A 15,861-nucleotide genomic window follows, 5' to 3' on the forward strand; every position below is an offset into this window, starting at 1 on the left:
TAAGCTAACACCAAATTGCCTCCTGTAAAGGTTTTTCCCCTTCTCCCACCTACTGGCCCCAGCACTTAGCTTTTGCAAGACGACCGGACAAAATCCATCATCACTTGGATGTAGATAGCAAGACGTTCTCCACATCTGCTTTGGTGCTACCGTTTCCAAGCTTTAGCTACGCACCTCCTCACAATACCTAGGACAAAACAGAAAATGCAACTAGCGCCCTCCAAAAGAGGAATCCCCAGAACTCCGACACACCACTGCCCCAGCTCACCTGAAATCTTGATTCAACTCCACAGGCTGCCTGGAGGATAGCTACAAAATGAGCAGGTACACGCTTAGCATGCTGCTGCATAACAGTCACCTATGAGTTACCCTACCTAAACGCTGACTCACCCACTCACCTCTGTTCCTTTACGCGCCTAGGGCAACAACAGCACCTGCAAAGAAGCAAAGCAAAAAAAACCCACACTGAGATACTGTGAAAACACCACAACAGGACTGCCCAAAAAAAACCCAAAAAAACAAACAAAAAAAAAAAACACCAAGAAAAAAACCAACACAATAGTGGATGCTTAGAGTTTCACCAGAAACTGATACCTGAGCAAAACCATCTGCTTATAAGGACAAAGAACAGTGCTGTAACACTTGTGTTTGCTTCCCCTGCAAAAATAAACTGCGACTGACCTTCCCAGGACAACCTGCTGAAATGGGATGGAGCAGTTTGCCACAAATTGAAATCATCTGCATCTAAATGACAGTTAGGACTAATGTTGAACAGCTGAAGGATAACTTAACAGCTCTAGACATCTTATGTCAATCTACAAATACAATCTAGAGACAAACTACACACTGTATTACAAATCTCTAGGCACCAGGACCTGTCTGATTATGCCTACACCGATCTATGCAGCAGGGCAGAGCAGATCTGTGCCAAACACAGACAACACCCGTGACACAGGACATGACACAAAACAGGACACGACAAACGAGGGGACACAACAGGGAGAGAAATCTCTTGGCAAAAAGAATGCCCGCGAGAACTGAGAGATTGTGGAACAAGATGACCTAGGTGAGGCCGAGGGCAAGCAGATGAGGCTCAGGTAGCTCTGGAGGAAGGAGACGCTAAGAGAACGATGTTTTCCAAGAACTGCTCTAGCGGATGCCCAAGAAGCCTACTGTAAGAATGATCTATCTAGCTTGGCAGTCTCACAAGTCCTAATGCGTTATAATGGATCATTGCTCAAACAAGACCTTTAAAGACATCTGACTGGATGCTTCTAAAAGGAGATGTGATTCCAATGCCTGTCCGGGCCCCCGAGTCAAAAGTCCTATGGCATTGGTGCCAGGCCAAGGAACACAGAGATGACAGACGTCAAGAATGAGACCAGGGTCACCGATAGGCCCCTCAGAGGGCTAAGGTAAAAAAAGATATAGGACATGAGAGACCCATAACACAGAATGCACAACAGACAAGTGACACGATATACCACGGAACTGCTCTGCCCGGTGCACGTCAACACAGTGATCGACAGAGACACTTTCCTTTTAGGCAGCCTAAGGAGACACTTCTTGGACATCCCTGTCTCCAAAACTGACTCAAAAACCCCTCCTGGGGAGTCCCGACCCAGCGGCCCACTCATCCCCTCTGTGGGGCACTGCCCTCAACTTATCTTGCATGCAACTGGTGATGCAAACCCCCGTTGGGTGCAAAAGAAAGCCGCGTCCCAGACTAGGAAGTTCCAGCTGTCGTCTCTTAGTCTGCCAAGAGAAAGAAAACCAAACATCACTGTGCAATCTTAACAGCACATCGGCCAAAACCTGACAATTCTGCTACTCACTGTGTCTCCTAAGAACGCCCTGGTGCTTGGGCTGCATGCTTCGGCCGCGCTCAGAGGCTGACGCCATTGTCTTAAGGTACACCTAGGTTAAGTGGAGACAAGGTGACGTGGCATTGCTGAAACTTGAGCGGACCCCCGTTCCCCCCTCCCTACCTCCCCGATTCACCGCAACCCCTCAGGCATTCCAGAGGGCTACCCAGATGGAACCTTGAAATACAAAACTTGAAGCCTTCATCACAGAGTCCTGTACTACTTCCAGAGGGCTCAAAGGCGCAGGAAACCTGGTCCATCAGCCAGTTTCTGACAGGGGCTACGCATACTCTGAAAGGACTGCCTAAAGCGCACAAACAAGAATGGATGCTTAGAGTTGCACCAAAAACTGAGACCTGAGCAAGAACAACTGCTTATGTCCACTGCTCACCTTGCACACTTGGCCTTGTCTGCTGCTATCTGTCTTGACTTCCTAAAAATAAAGGCTAAGAACAGTACTGTAACATAGTCATCATTTATGCTTCCCCTACAAATACAACAATGACTGACCTTTTCCTGGGAACACCCTCCCCCAGGATTGGGGGGCTCTACCACAGATTTTAACTGTCTGCATCTGAAAGAAAGTTAGGACTAATGTCAAATGACTGCAGGATAACTTAACAACACCAAACATCTTATGTCAATCTATGAATACAATCTAGAGCCCAACTACACCCTGCATTACAAATTTCAAGTGCCCGTGACTTGTCCTATTACAGGCTATGCAGCAGGGCAGAGCAGCTCCGGGACAAATACGTGCAGACACCCGTGACACAGGACAGGACATGACAAATGAGGGGACGCAACCGGGAGAGAGAGAGCTCTCAGTGAGAAGAATGCCGGCGAGCACCAAGAGAATCTGGAACAAGATAACCTAGGTGAGACTGACAGTTTAGAGCCGCTGAGGCTTAGAGAACCCTGCAGGAACAAGATGCTAACAGAATGATTTCTTCAGAGAACCGCAAAGATGAATGCCCAAGAATCTTACGGTCAGAAGGTTCTAGCTAGCTTCGCATTCTTACAAGTCCTAATCCACTATAATGGATCATTGCAGTGCGCAGCTGTTGACACGGCTCAGAACAAGACCTTAAAAGACATCTGACTGGATGCTTCTAAAGAGAGATGCAATTCAGATGCCTGTCTGTCCTCCAGAATCAAGAGTCCTATTGCACTGGTGCCTGTCCAAGGAATGCAGAGATCACAGATGCCAAAAACAAGGCCAGGGTTACTGATAGGCCCCTCAAAGGGCTAAGGTAAAAAAAGACACATGACACAAAATATCCAAACACACAGAATGCACAATAGACAAGTGGCACAACACACACCAGGACTGCTCTGCCCTGAGCACATCAGCACTGTGATCAAAAGAAACACTTTCCCTTTAGGTGGCCTAAGTGGATGCTTCTTGCACATCCCTGCCACCAAAGCTGATTCAAAAAGCCCTCCCAGTGCCTCGCTTTGCTCCCCTCTCAGGGTTGTAGCCCTCGACTTATCTTTTGGATGTCTGGGGATGAGAATCCACGACGCTTGCAAATGGAAGCTGCCTCGCCTGTTGGCAATTTCCTACAGTCACTGGGCTGTGGTCCCTTGCTCAGCTACAATCAAGAACACCAAACATCACTGCATGATCTTATCTACACAATGGACAACACCCAGCAATTCTGCTACTCACCATTCTCCTAAGAATGGCTGGCTCCTTGGGCTGCACACTTTGGCCATGCTCAGAGGCTGACACCATCATCACAAGGTTTGCCTGGGTTAAGAAGAGACAAAATGACTTGGCAATGCTGAAACCTAAATGGACCCTTGCTCCCCCCTCCCTACCACAGCAACTCACCGCAACTCCTTGGCCATTGCCAAAGGCTACCTGCATGGCACCTTGAAATAGAAAAGATAAATGCTTCATCAAAGAGTCCTGAAATACTTCCAGAGGACTCACAAGCACAGGAAACCCGGTCCATTAGCCGGTTGGTGACGGGGGCTTGGCATACCCCGAATGGATTGCCTAAAGCACACAAACAAGAATGGAGGCTTAGAGTTGCATCAGAAATTGAGACTTGAGTGAGAACAACTGCTTCTGCAACTGGTCACTGCTCACCTTGACTGCAGATATCCAGATTTAATGCCTGAAAATAAAGATAGAAAACAGTACTGTAACACAGAGTACCATTTACATTTCCACTGCAGAGACAAACAGTGACTGACCTGCTCAGGGGAACCCCCTCTCCAGGGACTGAGGGGCTCTGCCACAGATTTAATCCACCTGCATCTGGAAGAGAATTAGGACAAAAGTCAAATGGTTGCAGGATAATTTAACAGCTGCAAACACCTTATGTCAATCTAGGAATACCATCTAGAATCCAACTACACCCTGCATTGCAAATTTCAAGTCCCCAGGACTTATCCTGTTACACCAGGCTATGCAGCAGGGCAGAACACCCCTGGGACAAATACATGCAGACACCCATGACACAGGACAGGACAAACGAGGGGACACTAAACACAAACAACACATTATGATACAAACAGCATGACACAAGGATGATAAAGTTCCTGGCAAGAAGAATAATGGCAAGGACTGAGAGGATGCCAAAAGAGATGACTGATGCTTTGGCGGCAGTGGATGAAGGAGGCTCTAAGGAGCAGAAGAGCTCCTGGAAAAGAATGGAACAGAGTGACCTGTTAAAAGAACTGTTGGTCACAATGATCAGGATGGCTGTGAGACAATGCTATGTTTAGAATGCTTTCCACATCCATACAATCTTGTAAGCCCCAGGATGTTACAACTCATGGCTGGAAAGGATGGATGGTGATACAGCCGGGACCAAGGCCTCACAAGACATCTGACTCGATGCTTCAGAGATGCAAATGAGAGACACTGCCAAGCCTGCCGGTAAAAGAACAAATTATATCGGCATCGTGCCAAGAAGTGTGAGTGTTCAAGAACCTAGAGATGATGGCTGATGCTTGTATTAAGGCCCTTGAGGGGAAAAGGCAGGGATATCTGATCCAAGGGACCCCAAAGACACACCAGATAACACAGTACACCGGACAACACAACACAGACCGGAACTGTTCTGCACTGCACACCCTATAGCTGCAATCAAAAGTAGAGCCTCTCCCTTTAGCTGTCCTAAGAGGCTCCTTAGAGGACATCCCCTTAGCCTCTGCTAGCTTTCAAATCTATCCCAGGAATTTCCAACCCACTACTCCCATCTCGAGGCCATGGCCCCAACTTATCTTTTGGATGACCAGTGATGTGAATCCAAGTTGGACCTGAAATGAGTCTGCCTCAGAGGGCCCTGTGATCACCTGTTAGCCTCTTAGCTGCCATAATAAAACAGGAAAATCAATGGATGAATTTAGTGTTATGTGGGGCAAATCCCAGCAAGTCAGCTACTTATCCTCTCCTGAGTGTGCCTGGGTCCTCAAGTCTGCAGCTTCATCCTGAGCCCAAGGCTATGGCTGTTATTATCAGTGGCACCTGGGTCAGAGAGAGGCAAAGTTACACAGCATTTCTGTGAGTGCAGTGGGTGAAATTGTGTGCTGTATGACACATGAATGCACTCCACATGAAATGACACATGAAAGTTGCACTCCAAAAAAAAAAAAAAAAAACCAAACAAGCAAAACAAAAACAACCAAGAACAAAATCAAAGATTACAAAACCAGCTTACCACCCCTGAATGAACAAATACAAATCATTAATTTAAATAGTCCCTGTAGTCCACACTGGTTTTTTTGCACAGTAACTTCAAGTCCTCTGTTGGTTTAGATGCTCAAAAGCACCTGCTGAAGAAACCCCAAGATAAGCTGAAAGAGCCTCTTCACAAAAATGAGAGGAAAACTCTTACCCAAAGCCCCTTGGCAAAGGCTGGGGTTAATATACCCCTGGTTGGGCCCCGCCTCTCATTCCCTTGACACCCAGGAAAAGGGAGGGGGCAAATCCCACCAGGTATAAAAGCCCTCAGAGCAGCTGCAGCTATTTGGCTCCTCTGACTTGAATTCAAGGGGTGTAAGGGGCTTGATAGAGGAGAAGATTCTTCAGGGAAATGGCAGCACTTTCTTTTTTGCTACAACTACTTGGAACAAAAGGGAGAAAAACTGGTAAGAAATAAGACTTTGTGTTTAGGCAGCATAGCTAGATAAGTTGGGTAATTTGCTGTTAACTTACGTATTTATTCTTCAGTGACTACTAAGTAGTACCCCACATGTGACGAAGTAGGGTAGAGAAGAATACTAATTATATGAACAGTCTCAGTCTCCTTGGGACTACTAATTAGGACTATCTACATTATAAGTAAAAATAAGAAAAACAATAGCCTCCTAGGCAGTATAAAGGCTAAGTACATGCTAGGCTGGCCCTTCTCTGAGATATTTAGTCCTAGGGCATAGAAAAAAGTGCCCTGAAAGGTAGTTTTAAACCCTTTAAATGCTGAAAAAGGGAGAGCTTCCTTCAAGTGAACCCCTTAAAATGAGGAAATGGGGCAGTTACCTCCACTAAAATTGATAAAATGGCAGATATACCGCTTAATTTAATCCCCTAAAATATTGGGAGAAAAGGTGTTTTCTCACTTTAAATCTTCCCAAATCGATTGGGGGTAGGGGCTGTGTAGGTTTGCTTTCTGAGGGGGCCCTTTTTGGAGGTTTTCTCCCAAATTTGCCCTAAACCAGGACACCCTATGACTCTGCTGCATAGAGATCACCGTGAAGCTGGAGGCTGTGGCTGTGCCACAACTGGAATCTACACTCACTGCAACACCACCAGCCGTTCCCCTGCTGCTGCAGGGCTCACTCGCTTGATCAATACAGCTGAAAGTCAAGCATGTAAATTCTCCACTGCATCATGTCCAAGTGGTATGAAATGTGATGCTGACTGCACTTCAGACAATGCTATTGTGGCACTTCTAATTTCATACTTAAAGTAAATTTTTCATTATAGTAATAGATCTGTGACAAACTGATGATTGCCTTTTCTCAGTATTAAGTACAACGCTGTATGGATGTGTCTTTGCTTTTCATTTGGCAGGCAAGTCACCATGTAAGCTCACTTTCGGTCAAGAAGTGTAAATGGAAGTCATTGAGGTGTGACACCTGGACTTGAGAGCAGCATTCCGCAGCAAATCTGACCTATCCGCTTGGCCGTCTTGGAACTGACTAGTTTCTGCTACTTGCAGGCATATCGAATAGGTGTACTTTCCGTGGGAAACTCTCAGCAGATGTCTACAGCGATGTTTTACCTTGACGTTTATAAAGCCGGCATTCGGGAGGGGCGGTGCTGACAAAGGTCCCTCCCCGCACAGGGGCGAAGGACCCGTTCGATCCCGTCGGGGGACTGCAGCTCCCGTCGGCGGAGGGCGGACCGGTGGCTCTCAGCCCGAGACTACAACTCCCGGCAGGCGCCGCTGGCGGCGCAGCGGCTGACGCAGCGGCGGACGCGGCGTATGAGTGGTTGGCGGGCCGGGGCGGACGCGCGGGGCCGTGCGCCGGGATAGCGGGATGTGCGCGGGGAGCTCCCGGCGCCTCTCCCGCGCGGGACGGAGCCGCGGGAGCGACGCTGGAGGGGTGAAGCCTCCGTCTGGCCGTCTGCATGGAGCTGAGTAGCGCGGAAGGGGCGTCCACCCGGTTCCTCGGCCTCACTCAGCGGTACCGGGGGCTAAGCTCGGGTGGGGCGGGGCGTGGCGCGCTGCCGGTGGCGGAGAGGAAGGCGGTGCTTTGCTTCCGCGGATCGGGAGCTGCAGGGGCCTCCCGGGCGAGCGGGCTGGAGGCTCCCGCGGTGTGGGGCGGCAGGCCCTCGTGGTAGCGGAGCAGCAGGAGCCCCCGAGCTGCAGCCGTCTCCTTCGGGCTGCTGCAGGTGGTGTGGGCGGAGTCGGACGAGCGTCTCCAGAGTCGGTTTCGCAGCGTATTCAGCGTTGCAAGCAGATAGCACTGGGATATCGCTGGAATTGCACGATTGCTGGCTGCGTTGATGCTTGTGACTCTTAAATGAAAACAGATGGACCGGTACTGAGTAGTAAACATGTAGATGGCAAGGAGAATGGCAAGCCCGAGGGGCGTGCAGGCTATATCCTTCTAATCACACAGGTGCAATCTGCAAACTCACCACCTTCCCGACCCCCAAGTAAAATGCTTTCCAGTGTCGAGCTTCTGAAAGACAAAACTTGTGATTTGACACTAGGGTTCAGAAACCGTCTGCATTTAGAATAGCAAATGCATTTAATTGTGCTTCGTTGTTCAACTTTCAGGACTGTTTTGTAGAAGCTTCTGTTGAAACGGGAGGAAGCTAGTCCTCTCTCCTCTTCATCATTTCTGTTCATTTATACAACTGCACCTGTGTTTCCAGACAAATGGGAAGGAGAGGTGGAGTATACTGTGTAGATGCTGTACAAATGCACGTAAGCTGGTTAGTTATATTCATGTTATACATATGAATAAAGATGCATCTGTATTTAAATACTTTGCAGTGTAAGTAAATCTTAAATTATTAAGCCCAACTAATCTGAAGCACTGATGAACTAACCTCCTCAGTGCTGGCAGTTCATCTTAATAAGATGAAAACTACTCTAAAAGTGTTATAACTAGAGCAACCGTTTTTGTTATATAGATCAGGACTGAGGAAGGATGTAATTCAATGCAGAAAATCAATACGAACAGTTGATTTTAATCACAGTGTAATTTTTAAATTAGCAGGTGTGATATGTCAGACGAGTACAAATCTTGGTGGTAACCGAGAATGGAGAGCCAAAGAGTGCAGGTGCAAGAATTCATTAGGGAGTAAATGCACTTATGCAAATAGCATGATAACATGAATCTTACCTGTGCCTAAATTGAAGCTCAGAGGCCTAATTTTGACGAGGTTGGTGTGAGATTCTGCTTTAATTACAAGATACGAAGCAGGTGACATGTGCTATAAAGTAGTTAGGCTGAGAAGAAGCAGAGATTTGCTCTTGGGTATAATTCTGATTTATTAAAAGGACTGCTAGTGTGTTTGCAGTTTAGGTATATTTTAGGTAGTTTGAATTGGGACATGAATGAGAATATTGATATTAAAGCAGTCTTGTTTTAATCATTAGCTCAGATATACTCCTGTTTTTTGGATTATTGAGAGTGTTGTCAGAAGAATGCTTTTGATATGAAAGGTGTGGTTTTTGGCAAGGCAGTCTGTCTTCAAATTACTGGAATGTAGTTTGTGAAGAGGTGGTGAGTAATGTGATATGATGGTATGAGGTTGGTAATGCAGGTGAATTTTGAACTTTGCGGTCTAGAATTACTTTTGTTTGCTATCGTTGTTAAGGTGGTAGAGGGAAACCTCTGAAATGCTGTTGTTTTCTTGTGCTCTTAAAGTACTGGTTTAATTTTTCATTGTGTGTAGGCTGAAAAAAGACTGAAAAAATCAGTAGCAACCTACTAAATGTGGTCTTACTGAGTTGTATAGGGCAGTTGTCCTTTTTGAGGCATTAAGTTTACATTTTGAACGTGGTTATGAGCCACCACCTGCTTTGGAATTCTGATTGTGTCATGCCTAAGTATTTAATTTAATCGTAGCTTTTGCTTTCAGTTAGGATATGGACATTTGCTTTGGGAGTAATGTGAAAGCCAGAGTGCAATGGCTGCTAGAGATTGTGCATGCTGTAAGAAGTGTTCCCTGCAGCAATGAGTTTATGTGCTGTGAACCCTGTTCAGCAGAAATGATGTTTTTTCTAATGGCAGGGTATAGCATTGCAGGAAATGTAAGGCTAGTAGGCTTGTGTACACTGATGAAGCGTTTCTATTCCAGCTCCGTCTCTGAAGATCTGGGTTGCAGACGTGGAGAGTTTAGCAGAAAGCATTATGGATCTGTGGAGCTTGTAAGTATACATAGCCTGTCCTTCAGTTTATCAGCTTATAATGCAGAGCTCTAATCCTTTTCAATTCCAAATAAAAGAATTGGATCTAGTTTGGAAAATGTGCGTTCTCAGCTAGACTTGAAAGTTATAAGCTAATATAAAGTGGCTTCTGAATAGATGTATATCAGACCCGTGATAGGAGATCTTTTTACTACCTTATTAATTAATATTTCATTGTAACAGGAAAGGAAACATTATATAAATACTGTGTTTACTGCCAGATGGAAATTGAGCCTTTTTTCCTCTTAGAAACTGAAGATGGCAAAATATCAGGGTAGTATTTAATGAAGTACTAGGAATTATGTAAGCTATAAACTGTATACATGTGTATGTAGTTTTATATGTACATGACTCATAGTAGTGGAAGAGGGCTTAAAACTAAACAAACTAGTCAGAATTAGGATTTTGAAAATGGTTCCCTAGAATCTGTCAGTTATTCTGCATTTTCTTGAAATTCAGAGATTAAGTTGGCACCTTGTTTTTCTCGTATATCAGTTTCTTCTGCACTGTGAAAATATATCAGCAATTAAAACAGTGTCATTCTGATTACAAGGTCATAATAAAATTACATAAATTTACTGTAGGATAACAGAAGTGGGGAGGAGTTAAGAAAATGAACTCCAGCTCTGTTACTGTGGAATGAAATCACAAGTTTTATATGAGCTATAGTTATAATTTTAAGTTCTTGGGTAGTATATTTACTGCAGTGTATGTAAACTGGGTGTAAAATGGTGGCCTAGTTGCTGGAAGTTGCATTGCGGGAACACCAGGTATCTTTTCTTTCCATACATTCCACATAAAAGATGTGGTGTTTTAATCCAAAAATGCAAGTAAACTGTTTTCTGGTAAGAGGCTCTTTCATTCCTAGTACTTAAAGTCTTTTGCTGGAAAATAAAAAGTTATTTATAAGTATTAATTCACAGTCAGTTCACACAAATGGTCTCATTTCTTGGTTGTTTTTATTAAAAATTTGCTAGCATTTTATGAAAGTGTGTCATTTTTGGAGTACCGATGTTTAAAGGTTCTTGTTGCCCTTTCAAATTTCTAAATGTTTCATACTTAACTTTTCTTGCTTCATGTTTTCCACAGTAGCATCTCATTCATGTCTCAGAGTTCTTACTGGGTCATTCAAAATCTTTAGTCAAATTGGTAATAGCTAGACTAGTCCCTTCTCTGTGGGGAGTCATGATGCCTGCAACAAAAAGAAATGGTAGTAAGCTTTGATTGCTGATTGTATGGCTATTTTTGGAAATAGAACCTCTATGTTAAACTCTCTTATAGCTTATATCCAGTGATGCTGATGGAGCCATTCAAAGAGCTGGACGGTTCCGTGTGGAAAATGGCTCCTCTGGTGAGGTAAGTGCCCAAAAATACTTACACTGAAGAAAATGATTCAGCTTCAGTTATTTTTCACCTACGAAGGATGCATTTGCAGTTGTTTGCTAAGGAAGAGGACTTTGAAAATTCTGGCATTTTTTCATTTTGGTAACATTTTTGCTCACTTGATCCTGTTAGGAGAAAAATATCTCTGAATGATGCTTCCCAGTCTCTAGTTCATAACTCTCTATATATATCCTGTCCTGTTGGTACTCTGATGTTCAAGCTGACCTCTGTGCTTTAAAGTTTGCTCCTTGCCGTGATGAGCTTTAGCTTCATTTTTTTGACCCTTAGCTGTCTTTTGGCAGCTGTGCTCATCTTTAAATAAGAGAGAAAGAGATTGAGTGGAGCCTTGGAAAGTAATTCCCTTCATCTTTCTTGCTGCCAAACTCGCGGTGTGATCCTGCAGCTACTCCAGTGACAATTGGGGATTAATTTGGGAAGAACTGTGAAAATGAAAGCTGAAGGCATTAATTTATTTAAGTTTTAAAAATGTTTTTAAATTCCACATTGAAAGACCTTCTTTTCACTGATATTCTAAGACATTACCCATAAGAGTGGTACAGTAGGAAAAGACTTACCTACTTAGAGAGAAATTAGAAAAAAGGGTAAATGACAGGGAGAAATTTTTATTTCAGCTACACGCCAACTGACTTCACAAAAATCCATGTTTTTTAAGAAGCAGTGTACAGCTAAAATTTCAGTCTTTATTTGCTTTTGCCTATATTTTGTCCTCTTTTTTTTCACTTGGCATTTAATGTAACAGTCTCTCAATTCTATTTCAGAATACAGACTATGCTCCGGGTACATGGCACAGAACGGATGTGCATTTGGAAAACCCAGAGTATCATACAAGATGGTACTTCAAGTATTTTTTAGGGAAAGGTAAATATTTTTTTGCAGATGGATTGAAATTTGCTGCTGCTGTTAATATAGTTTTGAATTGTTACTATATCAATATGGAAAAAGGTATAGTGTTAATTTAGTATTAAAACATTTTCTGTCCTGTACATGAAACGAGTCCTTGCTTCATGCATTTTTAACCTGAAAACAGAGGATGGGTGTCTGTAAGGAGTGAAACTCCTGCTACCAAAAAGAGATGTTTTGAAATCCTTCTTGGCTTTGAGGCTGTACCAATCTCTTTGGATGGTTTTTTTTACACATCTGTATATAAGTACATAGTTATTTATGCAGACAACTATATTCTTTTTCATATGAATGTGTATGTTTACAGGTGTCTCTCTGATTCTGCACACGAGTGGGTGGGTGTGTCTTCCTTATGATTGGTGGTGCTGCTTGTTTTTCTTCCAACAGTTCATCAGAATTATGTAGGCACGGATGCAGAGAAGAACCCTTTCTTTCTGTCTGTTGTACTGTCTGACCAAAATAATCAGCGCATTCCTCAATACCATTCCATACTTTGGAGAAAAACTGTAAGAAACAAATACTTAACTGCTGTTCTGACTTTTGTTTGTTTGTTTTGGATATGTTTATCGTATGCTTTTTCCTCTTTCTCCAGAATTCCAGTATTTATTACATATTTTAATTTCATATAATAACATATAATTCTACCATAGTAGATAACACTAAACTAAATTAGTAGATAACATTATACTAAACTTTTTGACAGAAATCTGTAATGTCAGATATTTTTTAATTGTTTTAACAACTGCTTTTTTTTAGATATGATGCCTAAATTGTTCTTGGTTACATCCTATGGTTAGATTAGCCAATGGCTTTATACTGCTTTTAGGATTTTCTTGTACAATGGTAAGAAAATAGGCAGGTCTGATACTGGTTTCACTTTTTTTTTTCACTTAGTGTTCCATGAGAGTCTTTTATCCAAGCAATTGTTTTAAAACTCTACTGTAGGCATGTATGGTTTGCTTTTTTTTTCTTTGCAGCACCCATGACTTTTTTTTCTCTAAATCAGTAAGTATAGCTAAGTAAAATTACCTTGGTTTTCTTCCTTCTTTTTTGACTTAATTGTTTTTATTAATATTCGTATTTGAATATGCAGAAAAAGTTGGTATGTCCTGTAATATATCCTAGCTTTTCTTGTTTACAGGGTACTCAGAAAATATGTCTCCCTTACAGTCCCACAAAAACATTATCAGTGAAATCTATATTAAGGTATGTATTTACAAATAACTTATCAGTTTAGATATTTGCCTGTATACCTTTTCATGTAATTCAGAGCTTGCGTTCTGTGATTTTCGTGATAAATCGATTACAAACCGTAAAAATGGTTTTGCAAGTCTTAATCATTGAAGGCAGCAAAAAGTGTTTTTAAAGCCTGTTCTTGACCAGACAAGGTGAAAACTTATAATGGAGAGAAATTCTTTGCACTTTCTCTTCAGCAGAGGGACAATTTTCAAGTTCATTGGAGAACAGGTACTAAATGGAACTGCAGTGACGGAGAAGAAATATCTTTAAAAATTAGACAATAAAAAGAACTGAGGAATAGCAGATTTTCACTGGTGGTTATTACTTGGCCCTAGTAGAGGGAAGCAAACAGTCAAGATGCTGAGAATTATTTCTTCAGCTGATTGTCTTCATCTGGGTCTCACTATGGGTGTATTACGCACAGTGAAGCCAAGAGAATTCCTAGCTTCAGCTGGAGTTTGTATGAACGTGCTTGTACTCCGCCCTGCCTCTTTTGTAGTAGAAGAGAATATGAAGTGAGCAAACCCAATGCTATTTCCATTTCTTTGAACAATTTCATCAGCTGAAATGTCAGAGCGCTGGTTTTCAAAGCCTTCATTGAAATCTAATCTGCAGTTTTTACAATCTCATCACATGGTGTGTTTTCTCAATTCCTTCACAGACAATGTCATTGAATGGCTCTTCTTGTAAGGGTTTTAGCTTCTCTAGGAACCTGTTAAGAATATCTTTCACTAAACAAATAGTGTGTACCAGACAACAGAGTGGTTTGCAGGTTTTTAAAACCTGTAATCTGTATAGAGTAGGAACAAATGTCTCTTATTTGATTGAAGCTGGGCCTCTGGTTGACACTGCCAGTGCCTATGTGAAAGGAGAATTCTGGAAGCAAACCATGTGTTTTGGTGTGAAGTCAGTGCCAACAGATCTGGATGTTCCTGCTACTGCATAAGATTTATGAGAGGTCCCAGACTACTGAATTTGCCAGAGAGGCTATCAGGCCTTTGAGCCTCGCTTCTTAAATCTGATTTCCCGGGCTGAGGCTCTGTTTTGGGAGTGTCAGGATGGTGAGTTGAAAACACTTGAGATACCTTTCATCTTCTTCATCAAGTTCAGCTAGGTGCCCTCTGCAAACTCCTGCTATTTTGGCTCAAACAGTGTTCCTAGTTGTCTGTACTGCATTCTTGACTTGCATAAGTACCTGACTTTCCATGTCTGTCCACCAGTCACTGGAGTCACTCTTCCTAACATCCCTTTCCAACCTAGCCTCTCTCTCCACTTCACCCACAAAGCGGGTATTTCGTCAGGCATCCCAGGCTGGATAAACTGTCATCTGCTAGCTAGGGTTGTAACTCCGTGGCTAAAACACCCTGACTTGTTCCAACCTGTGATGCTCCAGTATTCTACAGAGGAAAATGGTAGGCTTGTTTCAAACTTTGTTTCTCCCAGGGTCTGTGCCACATGCAGTCAATTGCATGACTGTCATCTCCTTTTGCCTGCTTCAGCTTGGACTGAAAACTCTTCCCTGACTTTTTTTTTTTTTTTTGCTTTTACAGTCCTTGAGCCATCCCTCAGACTTGATTGATAGTCCTTTGACATTTCAACCTGTTCACACCTGATGTAAATCTCGGTACAGACTGTCTCAAAGAATTTTGGTTGCATTAATAAATTTCCTTTCTCTAAATTCTTTGGAATGCTTTAGTATCTTTCAAAAGGAACTAAAGAAAATCATCTCTGCACTGCAATCTAGCATAAGCAACGGTGGAAAGACTTCACCTCTATGTTAGTTCATTGTGCCCCAGGCAGATTGCATTCAGAGCTCCATGACATGCTGCACAGCTCTATAATGCTTGGGGAGGAGAAAAGGGGCATAAAAACAATAGTAGTTGCAAAGGTATGAGTTAAAAAAAAAAAGCTATGAATTAGATATTTCTGTTTATTGAGGCAGTTGATCTTGCTTTTTATGTGAATATCTTTTCTGTTCTGCCTGTGAATCATTGCTGTGTGAATTTGATGCTGAACTTCTCATTTTTCATTTGACTTGTGTTGAATTATTTAAAAAGAGAGACAACCTAAAAAATAGAATTGGTTATTGAGCCCTCCTAAAATGGTCACGGTGATTATGTTTAGAGCAGAAGTGAAGGGTGATGTAATAGAGCTCTGTGCTTTATAAGGAAATAAATTTAAACCTGATCTCCATACAAGGTCTTACTAATTTCTGTTTTTAAAGTACAAAAGAAGTTTAGGGAGTGTTGGAAGTTACTATTTTGGGAAAGAAATGGCAGTTCCACAAAACATTCCATTTAACAGAGACTCTTTGAACAACTCATTTTGTAACTGTTGTAACTGCAGTCTGTTGGTGGTTCGGCGTTGAAATGTGTACTTGCACTTCTGTAAAGCACTATTTCGTTTGCATTTCAGTGCTATGAGTCTTGATAAATTTGAGAAGAGCCCAAGAGAAATTTTTCATCCTGAGATACAAAAGGTAGAAAGTAACTTTTTTTTGTTTGGTTCTTTTTCTTTATTATTTTCTGGAAATATAAGTAATTAAGCATAAATACTACTAGTTTGTT

At 42.6% G+C, this 15,861-nt stretch overlaps 1 protein-coding gene across 4 annotated transcripts in view; it reads left to right on the forward strand.

The window, feature by feature from the left end:
• The first annotated feature begins 7,188 nt into the window (after nucleotides 1-7,188).
• GARNL3 (GTPase activating Rap/RanGAP domain like 3) overlaps nucleotides 7,189-15,861 on the forward strand; it is a 30,974-nt gene continuing 22,301 nt past the window's right edge. The window contains exons 1-7 of one of the 4 annotated variants that reach the window (XM_068210838.1): nucleotides 7,189-7,511; nucleotides 9,643-9,712; nucleotides 11,033-11,107; nucleotides 11,914-12,013; nucleotides 12,443-12,561; nucleotides 13,197-13,261; nucleotides 15,710-15,773. In XM_068210838.1, coding sequence (XP_068066939.1) covers nucleotides 7,456-7,511; nucleotides 9,643-9,712; nucleotides 11,033-11,107; nucleotides 11,914-12,013; nucleotides 12,443-12,561; nucleotides 13,197-13,261; nucleotides 15,710-15,773 — 549 coding nt within the window. In that variant the 5' untranslated portion in view covers nucleotides 7,189-7,455. Of the gene's footprint in view, nucleotides 7,512-9,262; nucleotides 9,497-9,642; nucleotides 9,713-11,032; nucleotides 11,108-11,913; nucleotides 12,014-12,442; nucleotides 12,562-13,180; nucleotides 13,262-15,709; nucleotides 15,774-15,861 lie in introns of those variants that run through there. The other 3 variants (XM_068210836.1, XM_068210837.1, XM_068210839.1) reach the window with 3 other exon arrangements.

The sequence above is a fragment of the Anomalospiza imberbis genome, chromosome 21, assembly GCF_031753505.1.
Source record: "Anomalospiza imberbis isolate Cuckoo-Finch-1a 21T00152 chromosome 21, ASM3175350v1, whole genome shotgun sequence".
In the NCBI taxonomy this organism is placed as follows: Eukaryota; Metazoa; Chordata; class Aves; order Passeriformes; family Viduidae; genus Anomalospiza; species Anomalospiza imberbis.